This window comes from Mya arenaria, chromosome 6 (assembly GCF_026914265.1).
Source record: "Mya arenaria isolate MELC-2E11 chromosome 6, ASM2691426v1".
Classification (NCBI taxonomy): domain Eukaryota; kingdom Metazoa; phylum Mollusca; class Bivalvia; order Myida; family Myidae; genus Mya; species Mya arenaria.
In genome coordinates, this window is record NC_069127.1 from 4044833 (window position 1) to 4072747 (window position 27915).

The 27915-nt window shown below is 36.8% G+C and overlaps 1 protein-coding gene across 2 annotated transcripts; it reads left to right on the forward strand.

Annotated features, from left to right (window-relative positions):
* The first annotated feature begins 177 nt into the window (after positions 1-177).
* LOC128238308 (PH-interacting protein-like) lies at positions 178-27789 on the forward strand. Of its 2 annotated transcripts, none has more exons than XM_052954092.1 (35): positions 178-314; positions 401-459; positions 536-565; positions 744-803; positions 1766-1916; positions 2586-2681; positions 3227-3387; positions 4495-4716; positions 5024-5124; positions 5364-5535; positions 5707-5849; positions 6077-6266; positions 6482-6616; positions 6804-6932; positions 7113-7338; positions 7668-7940; positions 8173-8344; positions 10095-10194; positions 11923-12060; positions 12301-12359; positions 12712-13021; positions 13225-13485; positions 13777-13907; positions 14232-14314; positions 15930-16041; positions 16336-16397; positions 18968-19107; positions 19519-19652; positions 19956-20081; positions 21454-21589; positions 21991-22161; positions 23521-23783; positions 24813-25015; positions 25184-25321; positions 26163-27789. In XM_052954092.1, the coding sequence occupies exons 1-35, from the start codon at positions 266-268 to the stop codon at positions 27185-27187; spliced, it is 5961 nt and encodes a 1986-aa protein (XP_052810052.1). In that variant the 5' UTR covers positions 178-265; the 3' UTR covers positions 27188-27789. The 2 variants fall into 2 exon arrangements, with proteins under 2 accessions (XP_052810052.1, XP_052810053.1); XM_052954093.1 differs by having other exon boundaries at positions 10095-10173.
* Positions 27790-27915: the final 126 nt, after the last annotated feature.

Below are 27915 nucleotides of genomic sequence, written 5' to 3' on the forward strand. Positions count from 1 at the left end.
GAAAAATAGTTCCGAATTGTTTTTCACATACCTACATATCCTTTGACATGTTCCAAACATACTGATAAATGTTTTACATAAAATATTGTTTTAAATGTGAAGGTTATTTAATAGTTGCACAGAAAAAGAGTTTTATCAGTTTTTAGAACTGAATATTACTACGCAAAGCTTGTTGACCAAACCTTGCTGAAAATGGCTACCGACATTATTTCGTAAAAAGTATGGAACGATGGTAACATTTTAGGAAAAGTTCAATATCCCGACAATGTCTGGGTACATTGTCTCTAAGAAGAATCAAAGTCCAATTGAATGGGGTAAGTTACTGAAAATGTTATGTGTTATTTATCTTCGTTTTGGCAATAATTTGCTCGTGTTCTAGAGACTGTCCTTTCTCTTTCAGAACTGTACTTCTTGATCGAAAGATTTTTGTCTTCGGGGCCCTGTAAAAGTGCAGCAAATGTAAGTATTTGTCTTTTGAATGCTAGATTGAGTATTTACATGTTGATTTCAGTTAACCTTTATTGTTATATTACAGGTACTGCGGCGAGAATTGGTTGAACGTGAGGTAGGTGTCAAACTTGTTTTCATTTTCACGTGTAGCTTGTTTTGAAGTGTATTTTCGGTTTGAAATAGCGCAGAAATACGCATTATTTTAAAAAATTCGCTTGAAATAACTACTGAATGACAGGTATTCAACTTTTCAGCATTTGTTGTAAATATGTTTTTCTTTGATTTCACAATAGCTTTTACCAAAAAGAATTGATTGGGAGGGAGGAGAACACGAAAGAAGTTACCAAAGTTTGGTAAGAGCAGTTTACCACCATTTTGATAGGTTTTGTATTTTGACTAAAGGAAAATATTTCTATTTCAAGGACATGATTGGTGTGTTACATGGTTTCATTTACATGAAAAATATGATATACACATTTTTTTTTTAAAAAGCGTGTCAAGATTCTGTACAAATTAATAAATTATATTGGAAAATCTTTTGCAGAGAGAGAGAGCAAGAGTAAATTTAGTTTGACCTTGTGACGTCATGAGATAGCCAACCAAAATCGAGAATTTTGCTCTATTATGATACCAGCTCTTGCGATTGGTCGATATGAGACAGCTGTCTATAGTCTGTTTCAGTATGCAAAGTAGATTACTCAGACGCATCTGAGTAGAATATATAGTGTTTTTCAAATAAAAGACAATGAAAGTTTTATGTATTTTTTTTTATTCATCATTGCAACTTTAAACAATGTCAATTTATATGAACTTTTCTAATGCTTAAACAATGAGGTGAAATTTGTCCTAATTGTAACAGTCTTAGATGTGTATTTTTAAAGGAACATGCTCAGATCATATTTATATGTGTTTTAAAGGGACTGCATCACAATTAAGTATAAGACATACAAAAATCATTTAGTGTGAAATTTTTACAAAGTACGTAATATGATTGATAAAACATATTAAAAACAGTTCAAGTAAGAGCACCGACGGTAACAGTTATTCAAAATTGTTACCGAAAATGAGTTATTATTTATTGGCTCTTGGTTATTACTTAGCATGTTGATTTATTGGCTCTTGGTTATTACTTAGCATGTTGATTTCTAAAGGAAACCTTGTAATGAAATATACACTACAATAATTTTAGATTGAATTTAATAATTAAAAGCAGGCAATTATAGTACTGAGTATCAATCAAGATATAAAATAGCTATGAAGTATCAAATGAGAAAAAAACATCATTTGTTATATACAAGTTTTGTTATTTACACAGCTTGAGATAAACAAGCATATTGGAGGGAATCACCTACTGAAAATATGCCAACGTCTAGGACCCTTGCTTGATGAGAAGATTAGGCCACATATCACTGGGATAGGTTCATTACTTGGTGCAGGGACACAGTCATTGCTCAGGACAGAACAAGGTTAACAATATTCATTATTCTGTTTTTGTTTCAACAGTTTGATTTCGAAGAAAATATTGATTATTGAAAAAGCTTTGGGTTCGTTCCCGTTTGTCTTAACATAAAACGATATGCACATGAAGCTTCGTATATGTTTCAATAATGACAATACACATAATGTGTAGCAAGTCCTGTTACTCTGCCTTGAATATTTGATAAGTGATCATCACTGATCTCCCTTTAACATCAGAGAAAAAAGAAAACAGCTTATGTTTAGCGCTCTTGTTTGGTTGTATTATTTAAAAGATCATAGTTTGAGAAACCCTTCTGACCCACTACCAAATGCTCTTAAAATTTGAGTGCAGCTTGTAAAATCATTGCCAAAAATTACTTTGTATTTATAAAGAACAAAATGTTTGAAAGTTTCAGTTTTCAAACTGGTAAAACAGAGTCTTACTTGATGTTTAGATGATTCAATAACATGTCAAGGCTTTAATAAAACAGTTGCCACTTCAATAGTTGGACTTAAGTTGACTACATGATATATAACAAAAGGTTATAATGATTTATATATTAATGTTAAATAGTATATATACAGATTAATTTCAAAAGCTAAAGTTAAGAAATCGAAATCATATGATGAAGTTTTAAGTTCAGACTTTTTAGACTATATATTTTGGTCTGTTTTAGACATTCAACAGACAGAATGGCCTCCAGTGACTCACCTTGCTCAGCAGAATGGCCGACCCAAGTTTCCACCACACAACATGGTCGTGCCAAATTGGTGTAAGTACTATATATAGCAAAGAAATTCTCCAATGGTAGTAGATAAGCATAAATTCTATTAGAATATAGCTGTTTTAAAACAACGATCATAGTAGTTTATTGCTAGCCTGGATCCTGTCGAAGGTAGTTGGTGAACTTGAAACTCCTGATTATTGTCTAAAATGTACAAAAATATGTTCTGAAACTCATATTTAGGCATAACAATTTTTTTTCTAAGTTTCTTGTCAATTTGTCAGGGCTTATCAAAAGTAAATAAAACAAGCCCAAAGTTAGTTGATAGAGAAGTTTCGAAATGCTACTTTTGTACAAGTCATCAAAATGTGTGCGGTTTTAAGACTGCATTAAGTTCCAGGACCTACATAAACTAAGACTGTGAACCTATCAAATGCCATTTTAAGGTCAACTGCATCTTTAACTTGTATAGGTAGTTCCATGTACGGGCATAAGAAGTCATTCACAACCTCTCCGTTATTCCTGATAGATTAAAAATATGAGATAAAATGATGTTATAGTAGTAACTTAAAGACCATTTTGTTTTCTTTCAGTGTTTGTGCGTCGGGGTATGGAGATGAGTGGACAGTCTCACTTTGGCCATATCATTCCGACATGTATGTACGCTCGCATGCAGCGCCTGAGCCGTAAACTGGGACATCTCTCAGCTGTCTACTGTGTTCTCTTTGATCGCACAGGAGAGTTTGTCTTCACTGTAAGTTTATTGTTACTATTCACTGTAAATGTATAAGTTGTATTTAGCTTTACTTTTCAAAGAGTAAGGAGAGCTATACTACTCACCCTTGCATCAGCATCTGCATCGGCCTCACACCTTGGTTAAGGTTTTGCATGTAAGCACATTCAAGTCATTATCTCAGCAAATACATCATTTGTTGCATTGTAACTTGAGGTATGTATTTCCAACTTTCCAAGCTACTAAATTATTCAAGTAAAATAACAATATTTTGAATATAATGCAAAAAATAGGCCGGTTTTGCATGTAAGCACACATAGGTTGATACCTCAGCATGTACTTCATGTATTGCACTGAGACTTAAGACATGTGTTCCCAACTATCCAACCTAATTTATTAATCAAGTTAGATAACTCTTATAAATCATGAATATAATGCAAATTATTGCCCTTTATAATTCAACTCTTGTTATCAGTAATTAATTTTATTTACAATAAATGCATTATTTGGTAAGTAGCTGAAGGTGTGTCACTCAAAATTTATGTTTCTTATACATGTGTATATATATTGATTTTGAATAAGAGTGTCACCTTAATAAAAAAACCTCTTTATCTTGCATGTAAGCACATATCAGTCAATAACTCTGCAACTACTTGATGTACTGCATTTAAACTGTAAACAATCAGGTATGAAAACTCTTTGCCCCTTTATTATTTGGCTTAGAAATTCTGGTTAAGGTTTTGTATTTAATTTAATTTTACAGTGATCTATGCATGTTTTACATAAAACTTTGTAATCCTTAAACTTAATAGCTGTGGTATAGTCAGCGCATATTTTTTAGCTTGTCTATGTTTTCAAAGAAAATAGTCAAAATAATTCTCATGGCATTGGTGATTACAGAGTGCAAGATCTTTAATTTAAGCCACAACCAATATATTGACCTAAAAATATGTTCACAACAATGGTGTGTAGTAAGGAGCTGGAAGTAACTGACCTTTTGCTAAAATATTTGTAGAGTTGCCCCTTTATTAGCTGAGAAAAAGGCTTAAAGTTGTCATACGCTTGAGGGTCTCTTGTAAGGTGAACTTTTTATGTAAAAAACGTAGAAATTCTTATATCCTTTTACAGGGGGCAGATGACAATCTAGTGAAGATCTGGTGGGTTGTGGATAGCCGTCTGAAGGCCACGCTCAGGGGCCACTCTGCGGAGATCACAGACATGGACGTCAACTATGAGAACACACTGCTAGCATCAGGAAGCTGTGACCGCACCATCCGTGTGTGGTGCCTCCAGACCCGCGCCCCTACCGCCGTCCTGCAGGGACACACTGGCATGATCACCTCTGTACAGGTACGGCTCTTGACTTCATCTTTATAGATTCTAAAGATCAAAATACAAGTTTTAGCATAGGTTAAGAAACAATTGTTAATAAAGGTACTGTAGATAACATTCTGTGTTTATTGTCATTGAACAGGTAGAGCATCTGATATTTTTATTTTGATTATCATAACATGAGTATGACTGTATAATTTGCAGATTTTCCAAATTTTCAGATTCTCCTTTTTTTTAGACTGAGAATTTGTATACAGGTATTGGCTATGTTAATAGTGTGTATTTTCATTTTTGTAGAAGGTTCATTTAAGAATATTTATTTCAGTTTTCACCGATGGTACGAGGTAATCGGCGCTATTTGGCTTCCACTGGAGGAGACGCCTGTGTCTGCTTTTGGGAATGGACTGCCAATGACAATGTTTTCAAGTATGTTGGTTAGAACTACTGTTATCTAGTAATGCTGGTAGCTATTGTACATGTTTGTTGTCTGGTATATATGCAAATGTAAGACTTTATTTTCTGTCATAACTGTTTTCACTTTCTTTTTGGTTTATGTAAGACTTGTTAAAGCTTTAATCAATTGGCATAGTCCTTTAAGCTGTGGTGTTTTACATTGGCTTATTGGTTTGAAGAATTTTTTTAATGGATTGTGTCATTGCTTGCAGTGCACGTCCAGTGAAATATGTGGAGAAGTCTCGGGCAGGAGCCCAAGTACTGTGCTCATCCTTCAGTCCTGGAGGCATGTTCTACGCTGCTGGAAGTACAGACAATGTGATACGCATGTACCACTTCCATGCTGGATACCCAGAAAAGATCGGAGAACTGGAAAAACACACTGTACGTCGCTGATTAAGTCAAGTGTACTTTACCTTTGTAACTGTACAGCTAAATGAACACTGAATGAACTACCGGGTACTTGAATCATGTATATTTTTGAGACAACTTATTTATTAGCCTATATAGATTACAGTTTGTATATACATTTAACTATGATGTGACTTGTTTTAGGACCGTGTTGACAGTATCTGCTATGCCAACCATGACAACCGTTTTCTTAGTGGGAGCAAGGACGGAACTGCCAGGATCTGGAAGTTTGAACGCAACGAGTGGCGAAATATTGTACTGGACATGAGTATCAAGCTGCCCGAAATGTGAGTGATGGTCAATTTGAAATACATGCATGATCATGTCAGTGTACGACTTAAGATTAATTTTGTATCAAGCATATGTGCACAAGTCATGTGTATTTACTTGTTCTTTTTTGCGTTGGTCCAAGATTAATTTAAACTGTTTTTATTTAGTTATTAGCTGGAAATGTGAAATTAGTTTGGGGGTTATTTTTCTGTCAGAGTAATACTAGAACACACACATGTTTCAGGTCAGTTGATAGTGATGAAAGGAAACAGAGCGGATCACGTATACCTGGGTCAGAGGAGACTGTGCCTCCAAAGCTTCGCGTAACCATGGTTGCCTGGAGCTCTGATGACAAGCTGGTGATTACTGCCGTCAATGACCATGTCATCAAAGTCTGGTGCTCCTTCACAGGAAGGCTGGTACATGAACTAAAGGTCAGTATGTAATTGTACAGGAATTTATTCTCAAAGTTTATTTAAGGATTTAATATTTTAGTAATGGTCATCACCAATGTCATATTCATTAAGCTGCAAATAAAAATGTATTTACCTTCATTGATATATTAAAGAGGATCACATGCACATGACCTGATTAAGTTCTTAGCTTTGAATAATGGTACACCATGCTTTAACTAACTTTATGCTTATAGGGACACACTGATGAAGTGTTTGTGCTGGAGTCGTGCAAATCTGACCACCGGATTATTCTGAGTGCAGGACATGATGGTAACATTATCGTCTGGAACATCATCAATGGCTCACAAGTCAGGCAGTTCTTTAATCAGGTACATGCAAATTTTCAACATGGTGATGCTTGTTATTTTGTTGCTAGAATCTTTAACTCTGTAATCTTTGTTTTCATCTCTCAAAGAATAGATAAGCTTGTATTTTACATCTGATTTATATTCAAAGCGATTTGTGTTAGTGGTCCTCATTGCCGGCATTGAACACCATACTTTCCATGTATATTAGATTGAAGGTCAAGGCCATGGGGCTGTGTTTGACTGTAAACTGGCTTCAGACGGTGGGTCATTCATTGCTACCGACTCACATGGTCACATGATGATCTACGGACATGCCTCTCCCGAAAAGTATTCTGCTGTAAGTTTTTGTAATGCTATTCATGCTCATAATGTTTAAGAATACTTTGCAAAAAATTTTATGCTTCTTTCAACAATAAATTTTAATTTTCTTTGGATATTACACCAACAGTATTTTGTTGTTTGATAGATGTTGTTATATTCTTTGTTGACATCACATGTCTGTGGTGATTCATTTCAGGTTCCCAATGATGTATTCTTCCACACAGACTACCGTCCTCTGATGCGAGACTCCAACAACTATGTTCTAGATGAGCAGACGCAGCAGGCCCCACACCTAATGCCACCCCCATTTCTTGTGGACATCGACGGCAACCCATACCCCCCGCTCCTGCAGCGCCTAGTGCCTGGCAGAGAAAGTGTCCGCGATGAACAGCTTATACCAGAATTCCATGTCAACGAGGAAGGTAAGAAGCCATTGGGTTAAGGTTTCACTTATCCTTGTAAGGCTGTACAACTGTTTTCTCAACATACTTTTCAAAAATGCCTTAAAACACATACCTAGTGAGTTGCTATAAGAAAAAAATGTTCAGGTATTAATAACAATCTTGGTGTTAATGTCTGCATTTTGCAAAAACTTCCACCATAACTCAAAAACCCTTCAAGAAAATCACTTTAAACTCTTATGTTTAGGATTTATAATAGGTTTAGGTAGTGTTTACAGACTTGTAAGTTCTGATAGGATGTTTTTTTAATAATTGTTTTTTATTTGACCAATATGTAAATGCTTGTACAGGTGAGCAGGAAGTAGTTGGAGACCGAGTGTTAGAGGAGCCCGCCCTGCCGCTTCCCCCACCTGAGGGTCAGGGTCAAGAGGTCTCCCCTGCCCCTGTAAGTGGGGAGAACAACCCTGGTGCTCGCCCTAGCATTGACCAGTTGATAGAGCAGCTGCAGCGTGAGCAAGATCAGAGGCTTGCCTCAACAAGAAGAACCCCCATGGGTTCCCCGCCCCCTCCTCCCCAGCTGGGCTCTCCTAGACCCAGGGCTGGGCCCTCCAGGTCCAACTCAGGTATGATTCTTTGATGTTTTTTTCTTTATTGTCTTCTCTTCACTAAGTTGGCAGCTGTGAAATATATTTTAAGTGATAAAGCCTGATTTCTTCATATTCGCTTCTTGATAACTTCACTATGAAATCCTTTGTATCATTTATGTATAATTAAGTACACATTTTTAATAATACAAAGCTAAAAAGAAAATCTCAGTATAATTTTGTCATAGTATAAAGACTTGTTCTTCTGCAGTTGTGGCTGGGGTAAGCACTGCTGGTGGCTCTCACATGGTGGGTATGCGACGCGTTGGGGAGACAGAGGGGGTGCGCCAGTCCCTTGGCAATATGCAGGTGTCCACTCCGCGGGACTTAGCCGCTCTCACTCGCAGGATCGTTGTCAAAGGGCTGGATTCTGCAGTACTCCGGTTGGTAGTGCTTTTTAATATGCTTCATTAGCTTGTTTTTTTATGAATTAGCCATTCGTTTAGAGAAGACAGATAGTTATGCTAACATGTGTGTTTACACTTTCAACTGAAACAAATTGACTGGTTGTGCTAGTAGTTACAAAACCTGTTGTTTACACAAATAACAGTCTGTACGAAAGTCATTATCACATTGCAGGACACGAGGTCCTGCAATACAGTCTACATTGCAGGACCGGACCAGTTTTTGCAGGACCAAACATTTTATGTACATTTTTGTGAAAGTCAGGGCTTTCATTTTAGGGGTCAAAGGTCAAGGTCACAGTGACCTTGAAAGCGAACTTGACAATTCCTGGACCTATGGTCATCAAACTTGACATGAAGGTTATGCCTGCCCAGTAGATGACCCCTATCGACTTTGGGGGTCATCACGCCAAGGTCAATGTCACAGTAACCTTTAACGCAAAAAAGTTAACAAATCTTCTCCCACTGATATCTCAACAATGCCTGAACCTATGATCATTAAACTTGACATGGATGTTAAGCCTGACCAGTAGATCACCTTTATTGATTTTAGGATTCATAGAGCCAAAGGTCAAGGTCACAGTGATCTTGAATGGTAAAAGGTTGTCCGAGTGATAACTCAACAATGCCTGAACCCATGGCCTTCAAACTTGACTTGGAGTTGCATCTGACTTGTAGATGACCCCTTATGATTTAAGGGGTCAAAGGTCAAGGTCACAGTGACCTTGAACGAAAAAAACTTGTCTGTGTGATAACTTGACAATGCCTGCACCCATGGCCCTCGAACTTGACATTTAGGTTTCTGGTGACCAGCTGATGACTCTGGATTTTGAGTTCATAGAGTCAAAGGTCATGGTCATAACACATTCTATCCTCACACTTTAATGGTCATAATCTTAAAACTGCCTTAACGGCAACAAATCAGCTGTCATTTCGGTCCATGCATATTTCACTCAATTGTCCATATACTCCTGACAACATAGCGCTCAGGGGGGGCATAATGTTTGACAAACATCTCTTGTTTAAACTGATATAGACATGGTTTAAAAAAACTAATACAAAATATATTTAAGCATTGTTGTTTTTTCAACCATCGTACTAAGTGAAAAAGCAGAAGGTATCCGTTAATTTCCATAATGGGCGGAGTTATCACGTCATTGAGTTTGAGTGCTGCTAATTAACATGGAAACCGATTAGATTCCTGATCGATAATCAGTTGTCATTGAGGGTGTTAATTGCTCTTGACTTTAATTAATAAAAAGACATTTAGGTTATGTCTTGCAAATGATTAATATTACAAATTTAAGATGCTTCATTTTCGGGTCATTTACGATTTTGAATGCGTCAAAACCGGGGGAGCTCAGGTCGATAAATGCCCTGATTATGTTGGTTTGATAAAGTAAACATAGGTTAGTTAATAAAATTAACAAGATACACGTTTGACACATATTTATTAAATCATTTTGCCCCAAAAATTATTGCCGGACAAGCGGACCTACAATATAGCTGTGATTGTCGGACCTCGCCATTTATTACCGGCGGGAGCCGAGGTCGAACAAACTTTTGTACAGACTGAAATAACTGACAAAAATTATAAACCAGTCCATATATTGCCATAATTTTTTGTGACAGCTTCATCATTTGTTAAGTTGCCAGATAGGTAAAAGTGTTTTTTTTTACTTGTCCCCGGCAAGGTGGTTCTAATGATAGCAATATTTTTACTTTGCAGAAAAAGTGAAGAACTAAGAATAGCGTTAGCTGACCATGAAATTAAGCAGTACAACAATGAGCGCCGGAAGAAGTCACTGGTACTAAGAAGAGATAGCTCTGTAAGTACAGTATGTCTGGTCACCGCTTCATCACTCTCATTCATACATGCATCACTTGTTCACATTCTCATTTATCATGATGGAGGATTATTGGGCTGTAAAATGAGCTTTTCAATTTAAAAATGTTCTTTATTTCATTTATTTAAAAATTTCATTAAAAAAACATTTATTACTTTCTCAGTTTGTTTGAATGTATATCACATTTCATATCACTGCGTTGGTTTCTCCTTACAAATGAACTTGAGATCATCTTGTTGCCATATATCATACATTCTGGCTTCCTAAGCGGTATTGTATTGAGAGTTGAGAGCTTTAGGGACCACCATACTGTATGTATCCAGACCCCTGCATGCCTTGTGGAGTGGGTGTTGTCTTCTGCCTGTATATATACACATGTATCTAATCACCTTGTAATCCCTCTCATTGGTGCCTTTTTGTTACTTTACCCTGGTGTAGAATCTTCAGATACACAGCAAACAGCATGGAACAAAGTGTGCATCTATTCTATCATTTTGGTTGAAAATCACTATTAAATCTATTAATTGCTTTCTATGTATGACTCTACATAACATTATTTGAGTCGCATGCATGATATAGAAGTATTTGTGTTTATATGTGCCATGTATGTTGTATCTAATAGTAGTAGAATATTTACATTTCTTTTTATGTTTTTTGGTGGAATATCATGCTTTTCTCACTGCCCTTATAGATATTGGTTCCCATTTGGCTTTATCACAGAAAAGCATCATAATGACGCCCATTTTCATATTTCCCAAATGACGTCACAGCCTTATGTAAAGCACCGGATTTTCCAATAAACGCATGGACTAGTAAAAAGTAGCAACAACAACCTACCTGTAATGTGTTTCACCTGCTTTAGTTGTATAAATGAGCTGAATACCACAAAGCATTGCCATTTCCCGTGTTATATAACTAGCAGAAATGTAGTTTCCAGAATAATTGAAAACCACAGACTGATCTGATAGTTTTTATTCTGTTTATAAGTAGAACGCATATTAAGATGATACCCAATAAGAATAATTAATGAAATTTAATTTCTTTTAAATTGTGACATCATATGCTTCAATATGACGTCATAATGTCTTTAAAAATGTTTTTTTACGAAATCAAGACGAAACTCCATGCTTTCCTCTCAAGATTCAGATGGAAAAGTACGGTACTTCTGTATTCAAATAAATCCACATCATGAATGCAAAATGAGATTGGTAATAAAAAAAAATAAGTTTCACTCATGATCACAAAAAAATATATTTCACTCATGGCTTAACAACTTGTGAAAATGTTGCCTTCTCTCACCTTCTCTTCTCTGTGAAATAACATTTGATAAATTTCGATCTTCAAACCAAAATTAAAGATATTTCTTGCGCGAGCATGTATTATCATTTGCATCATATTTTATAATTTATGCCCTTTTTTGTAACAGCACCAATATTTACAGACTTCCAAATCCTTCTTTACCCATTTAAGTTAAAACCTAATTCATCATTAAATTTAACATTATCATCTTACATTGCATTTTCACCCATTGTAAAGCTGCATTAAATGTCAATCTTAAATAGTGTTCAACTTGATTTGAGTATATTTTAACATTGTCACATGTTTTAAGATTTACCAGTACTTATATTTTTCATAATAAATGAAAATTAATAATGTTACAATCGTACCCCAGATACATCATTAGTCATTGTGTAATTCTGCTTGTCCCAGGAGGAGCCAGTAGACTTTGGTATTCAGACTCGAAAGAAGAAAAAAAATCGTCATGGTTACACAACAAGGGCAAATTTGGACGATGATGCTGCCACTAACCGGCTCACACGGCTGGCTCTCTATGATACTGATGAGGAGGTACAGTCACTTAGTTCTGATAGGTTTATAACTCATTTTAGTGCCTGTTATCCATGATACATTGATTGGCTGCCGCAGCCCACAATTGACACAAAATGGTATGATCATATCCTTAATTTGAGTGACAAAACCTTGTACTACCATTGCATTACTAGGTATGGGAGTTGTTGCTTGCTAGGTGACTCTTACAATGACCAGGTTTCTACCTCAACATAATTGATGCTGTATGTATAACTGTAGATACGGTCTGGTGCGGGGTCAGACATGTGGGAGGAGGAAGAAATCCTGGACGACCCAGGGTGAGTGATTTATCTACACATCTAGAATTTTCCTTCATTTTAAACCTCATTTGGAAAGTAATAATGACTTTGGAAAAGTCCTGCCTTATAGTGTAGTTTGTCTCATGCTTAGTGATTCTAACTGATGCAGTGAATTTGTAGTAATTGTCCTCATTGCCATATTTTTTCATAGCAATATAAAAGTATATGTATACCTTTACAAAATTTATTTTAGCCATGATAGTGTGACAAGGAATGTATTTTTTACTAAATGTGCTTTTTATATGCAGAGGGTGTTAATTTAAGCACTATAACAGGGTATTTATTGTGAAAGGTATTTAACATTATAACATGATTGACTTTTGGTACTTAGGGATTCCAGTGACTACTCAGACTGGTGTATGGACACAGGCTCAAACCTGCAGCCACCACAGCGCAAGTCCACAAGGGTGAGAAAAAGGCGGCGCTTGACCTCCTCCGAGTTTGAGGACTCTGACGACACCTCTATGCCAGACAGTCAGCCGGCTAGTCGGGAGGGCAGTCAGACAAGACGAAGGGAGGGCAGCCTTATCCCGGGGGGTCAGACCAGATCTAGGGAGGGCAGCCAGGCCAGGGGAAAGGCCCTTGCAAGGAAATCTGAGACTGGTAAAGCCCCTGTCCAGAAGAAGAGAAAGTCACTGAAGGTAAGTCACAAATGATTGTTTAAATTTAATGAAGGTTTTATTTTCGCTAGAAGACTGCATATTGATTTTAGTAGGTCGTGAGTTGAAAACATGTTTTCATGTTTAATAATGGTTTATTTTATTTTTTGACTCTGTAGTAGCAATTAGTTAGAGCTTACAAAATCCATGGTTATGATAAATACACTGCCAAATACTATGAACAGAAGAAGCAGTCTGCACGGGAGGCTGCCATGTTGCCGGGGAAGTCCGCAGAGGAGATTCAAGACCTGGTGGCGAGGTTCCGGCCCTCAGACTGGCTCACAGACGTCATACCTCGCAAACAGCCATACTTCCCACAGATGGGCGATGAGGTGGTCTACCTCCGTCAGGGCCACGAGCTCTATGTGAAGGCAGTGGAAAGGCGCAAAGTGTACCCAATAGATTCCAGCAAGGGCCAGCCCTGGCATAAATACCCCAGTCTTAAAGTGAGTATGTCTCATAGATGTTAACTAATGATCCTGTAGTTGGACCTGTACCATATGTTATATTAGCTTGCTACATAAACCAGGGTTCGACACTAACGGTAGTCCGAGACTACCAGTTTTTTGGTCGAACTAAACCTTACCTTTTATTAAACATATTAGACATGGAACAAAGAATACTGATTAGGTGAAAAGTTTATTTTGTTTTGGAAGGTATGGCATTTCTCTTTATTGAATTTGACACAGTTTTGTTTTATTAATTGATTATCCTGTTACTGTTAATGTTTTACATAGGAGAAGGAGCTGGTTCGTATAGTTGGCATCCGGTATGAGGTACTGAAGACCGGGACCCGACTCTGCTGCCTCAAGCTCAACTACATTGACCCTGTCACACTCAGAAATACCAGTGGATCATTTAACATCAAGTATGTGAGTTTTATCTTTCTGCATGCATCTTAACTAGTTTGTTGATGTGTGTATGTGTTTAGAATCATCATCATCAATGTCATTTATTAAAAATTAACATAATTGTTGAAAGCAAGGTTCATAACTCTGGCTTTAGTAATTACTGAGTTATGACCCTTGATTGATAAACATTTTTTTATGTAATTTTTACTCAGCTCAACATTTTCTTGAAGAAATAGAAAGATAAACCCTTGATTGATTGACAAAATATGCAGCAAAAGTTGAAAATAGCGATATGTTTCAATAATGTACCACAGAGAAATAATGAGCGTGTTGCATTCTAGGTATCATGACATGACAGACGTCGTTGACTTTCTTGTCATTAAACAGAACTATGACATCGCCATGGCGAGGAAATGGGGACCTGGTGAGTTACTTTTTCTGAACAATTTGTACATAAGACTTCCTCTTCTTAGTCACTTGCCTTCATCCACCTATGTTTATATAATTTTCCTAAATCAGATGGTTAAAGGTATCCAATACATAATTATGTATATGTTGGATGCCTGGTGGTCCTATATTGTTTTGGTATCATTTGAAAGGGTTTTATGAGTAGAGAAGAGAATAGTTGTGTAGATTAAATAATCTTTGTAATTAGATTAATTTTCTTTTTGTGACTTTAATTTAAATAAATAGTTATACCCCCCAAAACAAAGTTTGGGGGGGGTATACTGGAATCGGGTTGTCCGTCTGTCTGTCTGTCCGTCTGTCCGTCCGTTTTTTTGTCCGGGATTCATCTTTGTCGTTATTGAACAAATCTTTTTCAAACTTTCAAATATTAATGACCATGATGTAAACCTGTGCCTCCGTGGATTTGGTCAGAGTCGCATGATCCTGAGTGGAGTTGTGGCCCCTTAATGAGTTAATTTGGGCAAAATTAGCTTTGTCCAGGATTCTTCTTTGAAGCTATTGAGCAAATCTTTTTCAAACTTTCAAATATTAATGGCCATGATGTAAACCTTTGCCTCCATGAATTTGGTGGGAGTCACATGATCCTGAGTGGAGTTGTGGCCCCTTAATGAGTTAAATTGGGTAAAATTAGTTTTGTTCGTCCTACTCCTTCGTCATTTTTGAATGAATCTTTTTCAAACTTTTAGCCATGGTGAGAACATTTGCCCCTGTGATTGTGGTTGGAATCACATGATCATGTCTCCAATTATGGCCCCTGAATAAGTTAAAATAGGCAAAAATTATACAGCTTTGTCTAGCCTAATCCTTGGTCATTTTTTCTCATTTTTTCTATAAATCTTTTTCAAACTTTCAGATGTCAATGACCATGATATGAACTGTTGAATATGTGATTTGGTGCACCTGTATTAATCAGAATGTTTGCATGGCCTTAAAAAGACCTTTAATTGATTTTGTCCTTAAAAAGACCATCAAAAGTCCTGAAGTTAGGTGCATACAGGCCTTAAATTTGTTACAATATTCGCTTTGGTGGCCTACTCCTTTGTCATTTTTCAATATATTTTTCTCAAACTTTCAGCTATCCATCACCATGATGTGAACCTTTGTATATGTGATTTTGTGCACCTGTATTATTGCCTTGTGCTTTCTAATGATACCATAACTAAGGCCAGGGCAAACAACCTAGACAGGGAAGGGTTGGGGGGTATTCGTTAGCCTTTGGCTTACAGTTCTAGTTTCTGCCAGATTTCAGTTAAATGCCGAACAAAAATACAACCTGCAATAACATCTATAATGTATTTTCAGTCATTTATGTTACATGTAAGTAACCTGCAAGCAATACGGTACCCTTTACAATTGATACCAGTATTATTGTATAGAGTCACAAGACATCAAAACATTTGCGTTAATTGGTCGATTATAAGCTTAATTTAACATCAGATACCTTAAAATGCTGATATTACAGGTATGAGCTTTTCACAGTTTTTATTCTTTGGATTGACTACCCAACAAATCTGATCAGCTTTCTGAACTGATCAGTAGGTTGACATTTTGTTTGTGTGTGCATTTACCAGGGAGTCGTTTCCGTTCGATGATTGATGACTCTTGGTGGATGGGGATCATAGAGGAGCAGATTCCGTTCCAGGCCGAGTATCCAGACAGCTTGTTCCAATGCTTCAAAGTCAGGTAGGCATTCCACATGCTATAGGATTATGGCATTTGTTGCGGTGTCTTACATGTTAGTAGTTGATTCTCATAATCATTTAAAATTAATAGACAAATGAAAATAGTCATCAATTTTTTAATTGAAATGGATTTGAACTTACGGACAGATTGTGTTCATTTAAATTTTACCATATTCTTGATATCAGAGATCTCTCCTTTACTATGATTTAATGACAGTTATAAGTGCTTTATATTATCACAATAGGACTGTTTTCTGTCCTGAAAGTCATGCTGTGTAATGCTCCTGTTTTACAGATGGGACAATGCTGAGAGGGAGTTTCTTAGTCCCTGGGATCTCGAGCCCATGGAAGAATCGCGTAAGTACAGTATGTTCATATTGTTGTGAGATTTTCATTTCTTGTCCATGTAACTGTACAAAACTGCACATGTTTAGACCGCAGACATCTGTTCGCAAGAGCACACTTCATACTCTCCATACTTGTATAGAGGAATATGCAGTTCTGCCAAGTTTAGTATCTGGGATATTCTTCACTGTTTAATGCTGAATAATAAAAATGTTGGGCTGAGGAAAAATTATTGAGCTTTATAAACATAGCAAAAGCATACTTTTAAACACTTTGCATATTCCCGGTATTTGAAGCATCTTGATAGTGTAAGCAGTGGTTTTGGTTTTGGTTTGATATAAAATGAAATATAAAATGCCTGTGAAAACTGCTCGTTATGACTCTTGGTCAATACAACGTTAGTACAGGTAGTACGTTAGTACAGGTAGTATTTCTGTTTCTCTTGTTACTCCTGCTTTCATGTTGCGCTTTTGACAACAAATGCGTAATGCTCTCTGTCGCTAGTTATAGTATAGTCAGTTATAGTATTGTCGAAACCTGTTGGCTCGATATCCCAGGCAATGGACAAAATAATTCAAGGCCTGCCAATATTGAGCCAAGCTGGAATGCTTAAGGAATATTAAGTTAATTAATCCTGTTCAAACCTTTTTTGTTATTTTTCTACTTTATCTCCGCCAGAGGAGAGCATTTATTAGACATATTTCCTGTACCCACAGTGTACTGTTCGCGACATGAGCCATTCAAGACATTCGATACTATGACAAATTAACAATACCATATGATTTTTGCTGATGTATTAACACATTAAAAATACAAATTTAAACACATCAATACGACAAAAAAAAATAAAGCATATTTCATACAGTGAGTAACATAAAAACCAAAAAACAGTTCCTAAGATTAGATTTTCTGTCAATAAATATTCACAATGTGACAATTTGTAAGCGCACCTTCAGAGCCATCATAGCTAATTTACTATCACCTCAAGTATGTCCGCTGTCTATTTTAGGATTTGTGCATGACTAACAATGATCGTTTTTTACAATTTCTACATTTTTTACTGAAATTATAAAAAAAGAGAAAAGTTTGGACATATTTTTTAGCCATTTTCTGTTACTGAAATTGGTTGGGCATGGTCAAAATTGCTCTAGCCCTGCAAATTGTCCGTTTTAAAGCCCTGATATAGATTGTACATTAACTTGAATTAAACATTGATCGCGTTCTATAATTGAGAGTTTAACAAAGTACTCATGACAATTAAAGACAGCTTACAATTAAATTCATGACATGTTTGCTCAAACTGTTTTAAAAGCCAGTTTCATTTGAGACCAAGCAAAGCTAATCGCTTAGCGACTTGTGCAAAATCACGCCAATAATAATTAATCTGATAACCTGAATCCAACAATCAAAACAAAGTTTGAAATTCTTCTGTGGGACCATGAAATTGACAATGAGCCTGGCATAAAATAGACCCTGACCATTCAGTTGAATTCAAGCCAAGCAATAACAAGCCAACAGGATTCGACTGTAGTTTTTGATTTCATTTTGTACTGTCTTATTATACGACTGTAATAAACATTTTGTGTTGTACCATATTTATCTTTAAAATTATAAAGATACAATATATGGTTGTATTCAATTATTTGCTTTTGTGTCTGTAATTCATTCAAGTTTGGGAATGATAAAACAGCATGATTAATTTGCTTTTCAGTACAAGATATTCTTACTGATTTGATGGTGTTTTTATGATTTTTCACAGGCACTCTTGACCTCAAACCTGGCTCTATGCACGCCACAATTAGGGAATTTATTGACGCATGTTGCAAACTGTTCCACCCCAAGTTTGACTCCCTTAGCGCTGTGACCACAGATCTTTACACCCATGTCAAAGACACAGATAACTTTACACTGCTCCATCTTTATGGAGCAAAATGTTTGAAGAGCCATTACAAACCTATTACCCTAACAAATCTCAACATTGACTTTGATAAGTTTAAGTTCAAAATACCTCTATTTGAACAAAATGGTTATGATCAAGCTGAACTGGACAACGAGACTGAGGCAGAGAAGTTGTCTGAAAAGCGAAAGTCATATGCAAGGTCAAGGAGAAAGGCTCTATCAAATGAGTTGAAAAGGGTTACAAGGTCATCTAAGGGAACAAATCCTGAACATAGTAGAAAGTTAGGTAAAAATGAGGTCAAGGTCAAGTCAAGGACAGGAGTCAAACAGAGGCTTTACCGAGAACCCTGTAGGCTTATGTTTTTTTATTTCATTTATGTTTGTATTGCTGTTTGAAGTTATTTTGTGTTTGTTTTGTTGAAATTGCATGAAGCATGAAGTACACTATGACACAGTTGCCTCCCCTCTCTGATTGCTGCATGCCAACAGTTGAGAGTATTGTCCGATGCAGACTTAATACACGCCTGTCTTATGTAGCTGCTTTATGATACCCAAGTATTGTTTAACATAAATTGTAAGTATTAGAATGAAAATGAAAAAAATAGATGCTTTCACATTGACAATGATTTAAAGATTATTGATGGTAAAGATGTATGTTAATTGTAATGGTACATGTATTTCAGGCCCTCCATCTGTGATAGGAGGTGGAGTGTTGGTCACACCGGAGGAGCTGAAGGGCCTCATGTATAAACCACGGTCCAGCGAGTGGCCGGGCGGGCCCATGGACCAGGAGTGTGACAGGATTGTACATGGCTGGGAACAGGTAAGCCCTAGTGCTAGTAGTACTACTTTCACAGCTTAATAAAGGAAACATCTGGTATTAATCACAAATGCTGGCTTTTTCTGAGGGCATATTCCCAAATTCCCTATGCAAGGGCTAACCATATTTCTTCAAGGGGTGGTTTTTGCTGGTTTTTCCTGGACCAGTACTTCTGGCAAGTTGCCTTGAGGAATGAAGCAGAAAAGGAATGTTAAACTGTTGATGTCATGAATGGTAACAAGAGGGTTTTTGCACATCTAACATGAAGTTACAAACTGTTTCTAGTGTTAGTATAGCAGAATACTACACCACTTGCCTGTGAAGTGTCAGTCATTATAAAATTGAATACATTCAAAACAAAATAAATACAATAAAAAATCCCCAATCGTTGACATGGTTGTTCTGGTTGATCAGGTTATGGGCCATTCCATAGCAGAACCTTTCCTCACGCCAGTGGACCTCAATGCGTTTCCTAGTTATGCCGTGACTATAGAGTACCCCATGGATCTCAACACCATCAAACGCAGACTTGAAAACAGGTTCTACAGGTATGGATAATCTTGTTTTCTTTTGTTAAGAGAGATGTATACATATTGCAAAATAAAGCTATTAACAGTAAATATAAACAATATTGCGAACAATTTAACTTACCTCTTAATTGAATATCTAACGCAGGGTAAAAAAGTGCTGATGTATAAATACTTAACCTTGACCATATCTTAAAAAATGACCAGGTTGTTCAATCATAACTGTGTACACTTGTATCTATGTCCCTTTTCTACAGATAAACATTGGTAACTGCTGCTTTAGTTTAGCTTTCAATATAACCTTTACTATTTGTGTTTTTACAGGCGCGTGACAGCTCTCCAGTTTGATCTAAGATACATCGAATCCAATGCTAAAACATTCAATGAACCAAACTCTCAGATTGTAAAAAGTGCTCAAATTCTCTGTGATGCTCTGCTCAAGTTTATAGGGTAAGCATGCATTAACAGCTGTATTTTTAACCTGTATTGATTGAATCAATAAGCAATGATTATTATGATTGCTTTCATGCTTTTAAGTCTTAATTGGACCTGATTTGGTATTTCACACCTATTTATCAATCACTGTTTCAATCTCTGTGATCTCATAGTTTTCACACCATAGTGCGATAGCATTGGTTTGAGATGTTAATGAAGCAAATTAGCACCAGCAGATTTAAGTGGGGGCACCCCCCCCCCCTAAAATAAGTTTACTTCTTACGTTAGTATCGGATACAAAAAAAGTAACAAATCACTAAATGCTCAATTTCGGACTAGAAATTGTTAGTTTTCTTGGGGGAGTTACCCTAATCCTGTTCAAGCATTTTATGCCATATACATTTCATGTTTAAGGGAAGGGCGCATGTCAAAATGTGTGCTCCTAAGTTATGTCCCCTCTAGCATCAATTCTTGGGTCTGCCCCTGTTAAGGGCTTGTTAAAGAATGACATTGAGCATGGAGCATGTGTGTGTAACAAACATCGATGTCAGATAATGAGCCATTTATTCTGGGTGGAGTCGTTTGTATATAATGGCTTTTTTGCACGATTTGAAATTTGAAATGTCTATCTCAACTGCTTCCGAACAATCCAGAGAAGACCCGGTAACCAACCCGGGGAGATATCTGGATTGGAAGTGAATGGAGGGGTGTTAAGCGGTGCCACAATCCAATAACTTACCGGGAGAAGTATGAGAACAAAGTGAAGCGAGACATTGCATCATTCTTTAAAAAAAATTACTCCATTCTTAGTTAACTAAGCTCATTTTCAGTGCCACATATATTGTATCATGTTATATATTAACTGTGCTATGTTACGAATACACTACATGCATTACGTTGTTTTAATAAAAAGTATAAAAACAATTTTTTAAACAATAATTTAACATACATGTATACTGAACGATGCAACATATAGTGGTGTGTAACTGACATTGCAATTTTTATATCTAAATATTTATATATATGTCGCCAATAATTTGTGAATGCTGTCATTTTCTAATAATTATTAATTGGAAGTATCGTTAATCCAAAGTTATTATCTAGGTCCCAACAATTTCAGATTAACAACGTTTAAATGTATAGAGGACAATTGTTTGTTTCAGTGTAAGATCATAATATATTTCACCGAAAGAGCGCCAAAAGTTATTTTTAAATCTTTCTAACATATCTTAAGTGCTAAATAATTTAATGGAGACTAAATTGTGTAAACAAAATGTTTAAAAGTGTCTGATATTTTATGTTTTTAAAGGCTCATGCTTAATATGGTTATGTAAATTTACAACATTGTGTACAAGCATGACAAATCACTATCCTTTGTGGTTTGCAGAGACGTGGACAGTTCCGACCCATGTCAGCTGATCAACAAGCTTGTCCATGGTCGCAAGATCCACTGGAGCTCAGACAGCGGGGAGGCTACAGAGGATTATGACACACCAGGGACATCCACACACAAACACCCTCAGGTATACACAAACACGTTTTGAACATAGAAAGTGTTTTTGCTAAATGACTTCATTTGGCTGGATTTAATATTATATTTTTTGGTCAGTAAGACATATAACATGTGTGACATGTCTGTAAGGTTGGTGGTTATGATCTATCACACATTTAAAATGTATATCACCATGTTATACAGTTCATTCAGAAATAGAACTCAAAGTTTCATGCCTTTATTCCAGTAATTGTGATTTTACCACTAAATTTCTTCCATTTAAGCCTCTGCTAATATTTTGTTTATTTTGATTGTCCACAATTTCTACAGACACATCTTATATTGACAGAAGAAAATAACTGCCGGGATTTAAAAGTTTGTGATAGTCATTTATCTCTTATATATGCCTTTAACCGGCACCTTCTCTATCAGGATGATGCTACTCCGGGCACCTCCAAGTCCTCCCGTCGGCGTCGTCACCTGTCTGTGGTGGGCGTTAATCCTGATGGCTGGAAGGTGGAGTGCCAGCAGCTCATGGCTACCATCATGCAGTGTGAAGATTCAGAGCCTTTCAGAACACCCGTCAATATAGATGAGTACCCGGTATGTAGCACTATTCAGAACCCCTGTCAATATAGATGAGTACCCGGTATGTAGCACTATTCAGAACCCCCGTCAATATAGATGAGTACCCGGTATGTAGCACTATTCAGAACCCCCGTCAATATAGATGAGTACCCGGTATGTAGCACTATTCAGAACCCCTGTCAATATAGATGAGTACCCAGTATGTAGCACTATTCAGAACCCCCGTCAATATAGATGAGTACCCAGTATGTAGCACTATTCAGAACCCCCGTCAATATAGATGAGTACCCGGTATGTAGCACTATTCAGAACCCCTGTCAATATAGATGAGTTTCCGGTATGTAGCACTATTCAGAACCCCCGTCAATATAGATGAGTACCCAGTATGTAGCACTATTCAGAACACCCGTCAATATAGATGAGTACCCGGTATGTAGCACTATTCAGAACCCCTGTCAATATAGATGAGTACCCGGTATGTAGCACTATTCAGAACCCCTGTCAATATAGATGAGTACCCAGTATGTAGCACTATTCAGAACACCCGTCAATATAGATGAGTACCCGGTATGTAGCACTATTCAGAACCCCCGTCAATATAGATGAGTACCCAGTATGTAGCACTATTCAGAACATTCGTCAATATAGATGAGTACCCGGTATGTAGCACTATTCAGAACCCCCGTCAATATAGATGAGTACCCGGTATGTAGCACTATTCAGAACCCCCGTCAATATAGATGAGTACCCGGTATGTAGCACTATTCAGAACCCCCGTCAATATAGATGAGTACCCGGTATGTAGCACTATTCAGAACATTCGTCAATATAGATGAGTACTCAGTATGTAGCACTATTCAGAACATTCGTCAATATAGATGAGTACCCAGTATGTAGCACTATTCAGAACATTCGTCAATATAGATGAGTACTCAGTATGTAGCACTATTCAGAACATTCGTCAATATAGATGAGTACTCAGTATGTAGCTCCATCAGATCACCTGTCAATATAGACCAGTACCCAGTATGAAGCACAAACCAGAACTCATATCTAGCACTTTTCATAACATCAGCAATTAGAGACAAGTATATGTTATGAAACCAATATAACCGGCTATGATCTATAATAGTTAATTAAAATTAATATCCAGTTTTGGCAGATGCAATTTATGTTAATTGTTGACCTGTTTGTAAAGCCTTCCATTTCTTAGGTTTTCATTGATGAGATAATATTGTGTTTCAATATTTAAAAAGAAATGTAGTTGTATATTGCCACCAACAGATACTACATGTTAAAATCACCTTCACCATATGCTATTACAACAGGCTTATGGTGTCAGTTTTGAATTCCATTGTCTCCTACTATTGTCAGGACTACTACGCTGTAATAGAGAACCCAATGGACTTGGGCATCGTTGGTGAGAAGCTGGAGGGTGGGGAGTACACAGACCCGACGCAGCTTGCCCGAGACATGGCCCACATCTTCTCCAACTCCAAGTTTTACAACACAAACAAACGCTCGCGGATTTACACCATGACCCTGCGCCTCTCTGCTATGTTTGACTCCCACATGAAGGAGATCATCTCCACTTGGAGGAAGGCCATCAAGAAGAGTGGGCACGGATACCCACCCCAGTAAGTTCCCATTTTCTGAATATGGGGTTATAATTGGTATGCAAAATAATTTCCGAATAAAATATTTTAAATTTTTTTGGATAACAAATTTATTGACATTGCATAAAACATGACTCCATGGTTGAATTGGTTTCAATGTTGTACCATGGAGAGTCACATTTTCAAAATGGACAAGCCAACATTATTATTGTAAAATTAAACTATATTATATGTTTGATAGAAAAAAACTTTATGAACAAGAAATTGTATCAACTGATTAAAGAAAAAAGAAACATCAAAATACAAAATTAAATCTTTTGACAGTATGTTTTGCTTTTTAATATTTAAAATAATCGGATTTTTAAAGAAAAGTTAGCTTGAAAATTCAATGACAATTATTTAAATGCTCAATTTTGATAATAAATGGCATTAAACTTGTTATAATTACTTTGAATTTCTTTTCTCATGTATGCTCCTGTTTTTATTATTATAACCCTAATAAACAAATAATATCAAATTTCCCTTTTCCCATCATCCAGGAAAGACCAAAAACATTAAACCGTAAGTTTTAAATAGTTAGAATAACAGCACCTGCCTAGAATTTTTTACGACCAAAGGTTGGCATATATTTATCTGATGGTCTGTCTGTCCATCTGACCATTCCCAAGGTTTCCAATCAATATATATATAAAGATAAAGAACACTTAGTCCCAGGGTTCTTAAACTTTGTAGGCAGGTTGGTCATGACCAGCAGATAAGCTTTTGATTTTGAGGTCAGTTAGTCAAAGATCAATGTCCCAGTGTCCTAAAGATTACCTTCTGCTGAAAATCAGTTTCTGATCACTATTTGAAGAATGTTTTTGGTAAAAGGTCATGAGCGGAAAATCTGTTCAATAACTGAAGAATGCTTGTATCCAGGGTCCTCAAATTTTGTATGCTGGTGAACTGCATCAGCTTCCTTTATGTTTCATAAACATTTGCTGTGTCTTTAATGCTTTGCATCAAAATTAATCTAGTTGATAATAATGATAAGTGTACTTTTCTTAACAGGTCATCTGCAAGATTTGGTCATGATGGTCCCCATACCAACGGTGCAGGGCCCAGTCACAGTGCCGTATCGCGCGGTCGGCCAAACCGCAGCTCTCACAGGCTAACCAATGGCATAACTCACCACAGTGACAGTGATGTTGATATCACCTCTATCCCTCCATCCAAACAACACGCATCAAATGCCAGGAAAAGGCCACTCAGAGGTTAGTAGACTTTAAGGTTATTTTGGATCATTTTGGGGAAATATAGAGCCTACCATTAAAAAAAAAAATGGAAGAATGACACCATGTTTACTATTTATTCAAAATGTAACTTCTTTCAACAAACGATGAACGTTATGTGGAATAAGTTTGTACCATATATTGTTTTAGAGCGTCGCAGTGTCCGTCGGCCCGTGGGCTACCTTTTCAGTGATGGGGAAAATCATGATTTTCCTGAGCCTAAACCCGACTACACTGATGATGACTTTGAGATTGATCTGGAGCCAAAAAGGTCACCTAAGAAGAAAGGTACAGCGTAGATAAAGAGTCCTTGTAAAGAAAAGATATATATTCAGAGTGTTGCTTGTAGTTCTCTGTATTTTTCTATTTTCACTTTACTTCACTGTGTTGATTGAATTTGCTTAAACATTTAATGCTCTAAAATCTATCATTCATGTTCCATTTCATGTATGTCTGATCTGTTTTCCGGTCAATACCCTCAAGGTTGCCTGTTGGAATTTCATGTATGTCTGATCTGTTTTCCGGTCAATACCCTCAAGGTTGCCTGTTGGAATTTCATGTATGTCTGATCTGTTTTCCGGTCAATACCCTCAAGGTTGCCTGTTGGAATTTCATGTATGTCTGATCTGTTTTCCGGTCAATACCCTCAAGGTTGCCTGTTGGAATTTCATGCTTATCATGATGTAGAATTATTTGGGAACGTAAATTCATTTTGGAAAAGACAAAGTTGAAGATGTGTCCTAATCCTTCTCACCTTGACGTTTGATTTAAACATGAGAGCAGGCTATAATTTCAAAACAGTAAAAAGTATCAAATGAATATTTTCACAATCGGAAATAGCATATTTCACTCATCTGTTTTTCACAGGAAGATGGTCAAGGTATTTTGATAGACTTGATGTCATTCTTGTCTTCACTGACAGCATCATGCAAAAACAAAAAAAAACGCTCAAGATATTCAGATGAAATATGGTACAAATATTGCCTCAATACACAATAATCCCGAGCCATTGTAAGGGTGTTTGGCGATTGCTCTGTGATGTCTTTGTTATTTCACTGAAAGAATATAAACCACCTAAATGGGATATAATGAAAACTGCATTTAGTCAATCAAGATCTTCTATTTTCAGCTCCAGTTCAGAGGAGCAAGCCGGCCAACTCTCAGGGCAGTGAACAAGACAACTCAGGGTCAGTGTACTCCACCAGGGCTCGCACTGGCACGCTCAAAACAAGGAAGTACACCAATGAGGGTTTCTTTACAGATGAGGAGGAAGAGGACATTGAATCTGTGATATCTGATAGTGCTAAAGCAAAGGGATCTCAAAAGAAACAGCGCTCAATAAAGAAGACTCAGGAAAGTAGTAACAGTGATACTGAGATCGAAGAAACATTGCCTACCTCAATCAGATCCAGGGTTACTCAGGTAAAATCAGAGGTCGCTACCAATATTAGAGGAGATAGTGAACCAGATAGTGAAGGTGAGAGTAGTGATAGTGCTACTGAGAGTGACTCAGAACCGGTGAAAAGAAAACCCACCAGAGGTAGACAAAAAGGAAAACAACCTGCAAGGAGTCCAAAGAAGGGAAAATCCAAAGCTCACAGTAGAAAAATGAAAGGAACTGGTAGAAAGAAGAAATGGCAAAGAAACAATGCCAGTGAAGAAGAAATCAATGAAGAGAGCGATGGAAACACAACCTCAAACACCAAGAGTTCTTCAGATTCAGAGGAAGGCTGGGAAACAGATTCAATTGAACACAACCCCTTGCCACAAACAAGAGGCTCACAGAAGTCAAGTTGTGTGCAACACATCAGTGAACAAAGTGAGAGTAGTGACTCTGGGCCTCCAAGGAAGCGGTCAAAGATTAAGGCCAGCGGCAAGGGTCTCAGCAATGGTTCACGAAGTAAAGGGAATCGCAGCACACGTAATCGGGGGCGGAGAACAGTCAAGTACAAAGAAGAGAGTGGTAACTCGGAAAGTGAGATGGAGTCTAGTGTGACAGCAAGCAGTCGGGAACGGGTTCGTAAACCTACCGCCAGGGTCAAGTACAACGAAGACAGTGGTAACTCGGAGAGTGAGACAGAGTCTAGTGTAACTGTAAGCAGTCGTGGACGAGTGCGCAAACCCACCGCAAGGGCACGTGCAATGCTTTACTAGCCACTGCCCAATCTCTCAAAGAAACATTCATTTTAGTTTGATAAAAAGTGTTTTGAAAAATATTGGAAAACATTATTTACTTACTGACCGCATCCAATGCTTTGTTACTGAAATGCCATATAATTGTGTTCAATTTAGGAAATTTAACACATGGAAATTTTGTATTCTTTACACATCTGGCTATTTTTTAATGAATTCTCTTTTGTTTTGTTTTATTTTATTGTTAACTTTTTGACTAGTGTTTATTTCGCTATTTTGCTGATATACATACAAACTACAAAAAAAACCTTGACTGGTTTGTAACATGAAGTAAAACTGTTTCTTACACATGTTGATTTCTTTTTACAAAGAATTTATTTTACATTCAAGATGATCCTGCATAATACATAATGTTTACATTTTCTGGGTTTGATCATGACTCATGGACATGCATTGGTTTTGTATGTTTTCATTGTTAGCCATTCTTTCTTCATCTGTTCTAGTCAAGGTGCAACACATTTCGAACAATCTTCTAAAACATAAAAATGCAGCTGCATTCATTTATTTGTAACAGGAAATATGAAAATATGGAAAAATAAAACTCATTTGGAATGAAAACTATATTTTTATATTTGTGTTTTATTTAAGTGTCAGAGACAACTACAGCTATACGCTTTTTGTGGTTAAGGAATAGAACATGGAAAGGACTTACACGCTACGTTCAGAAGTGTGGACATTTATTTTGACAA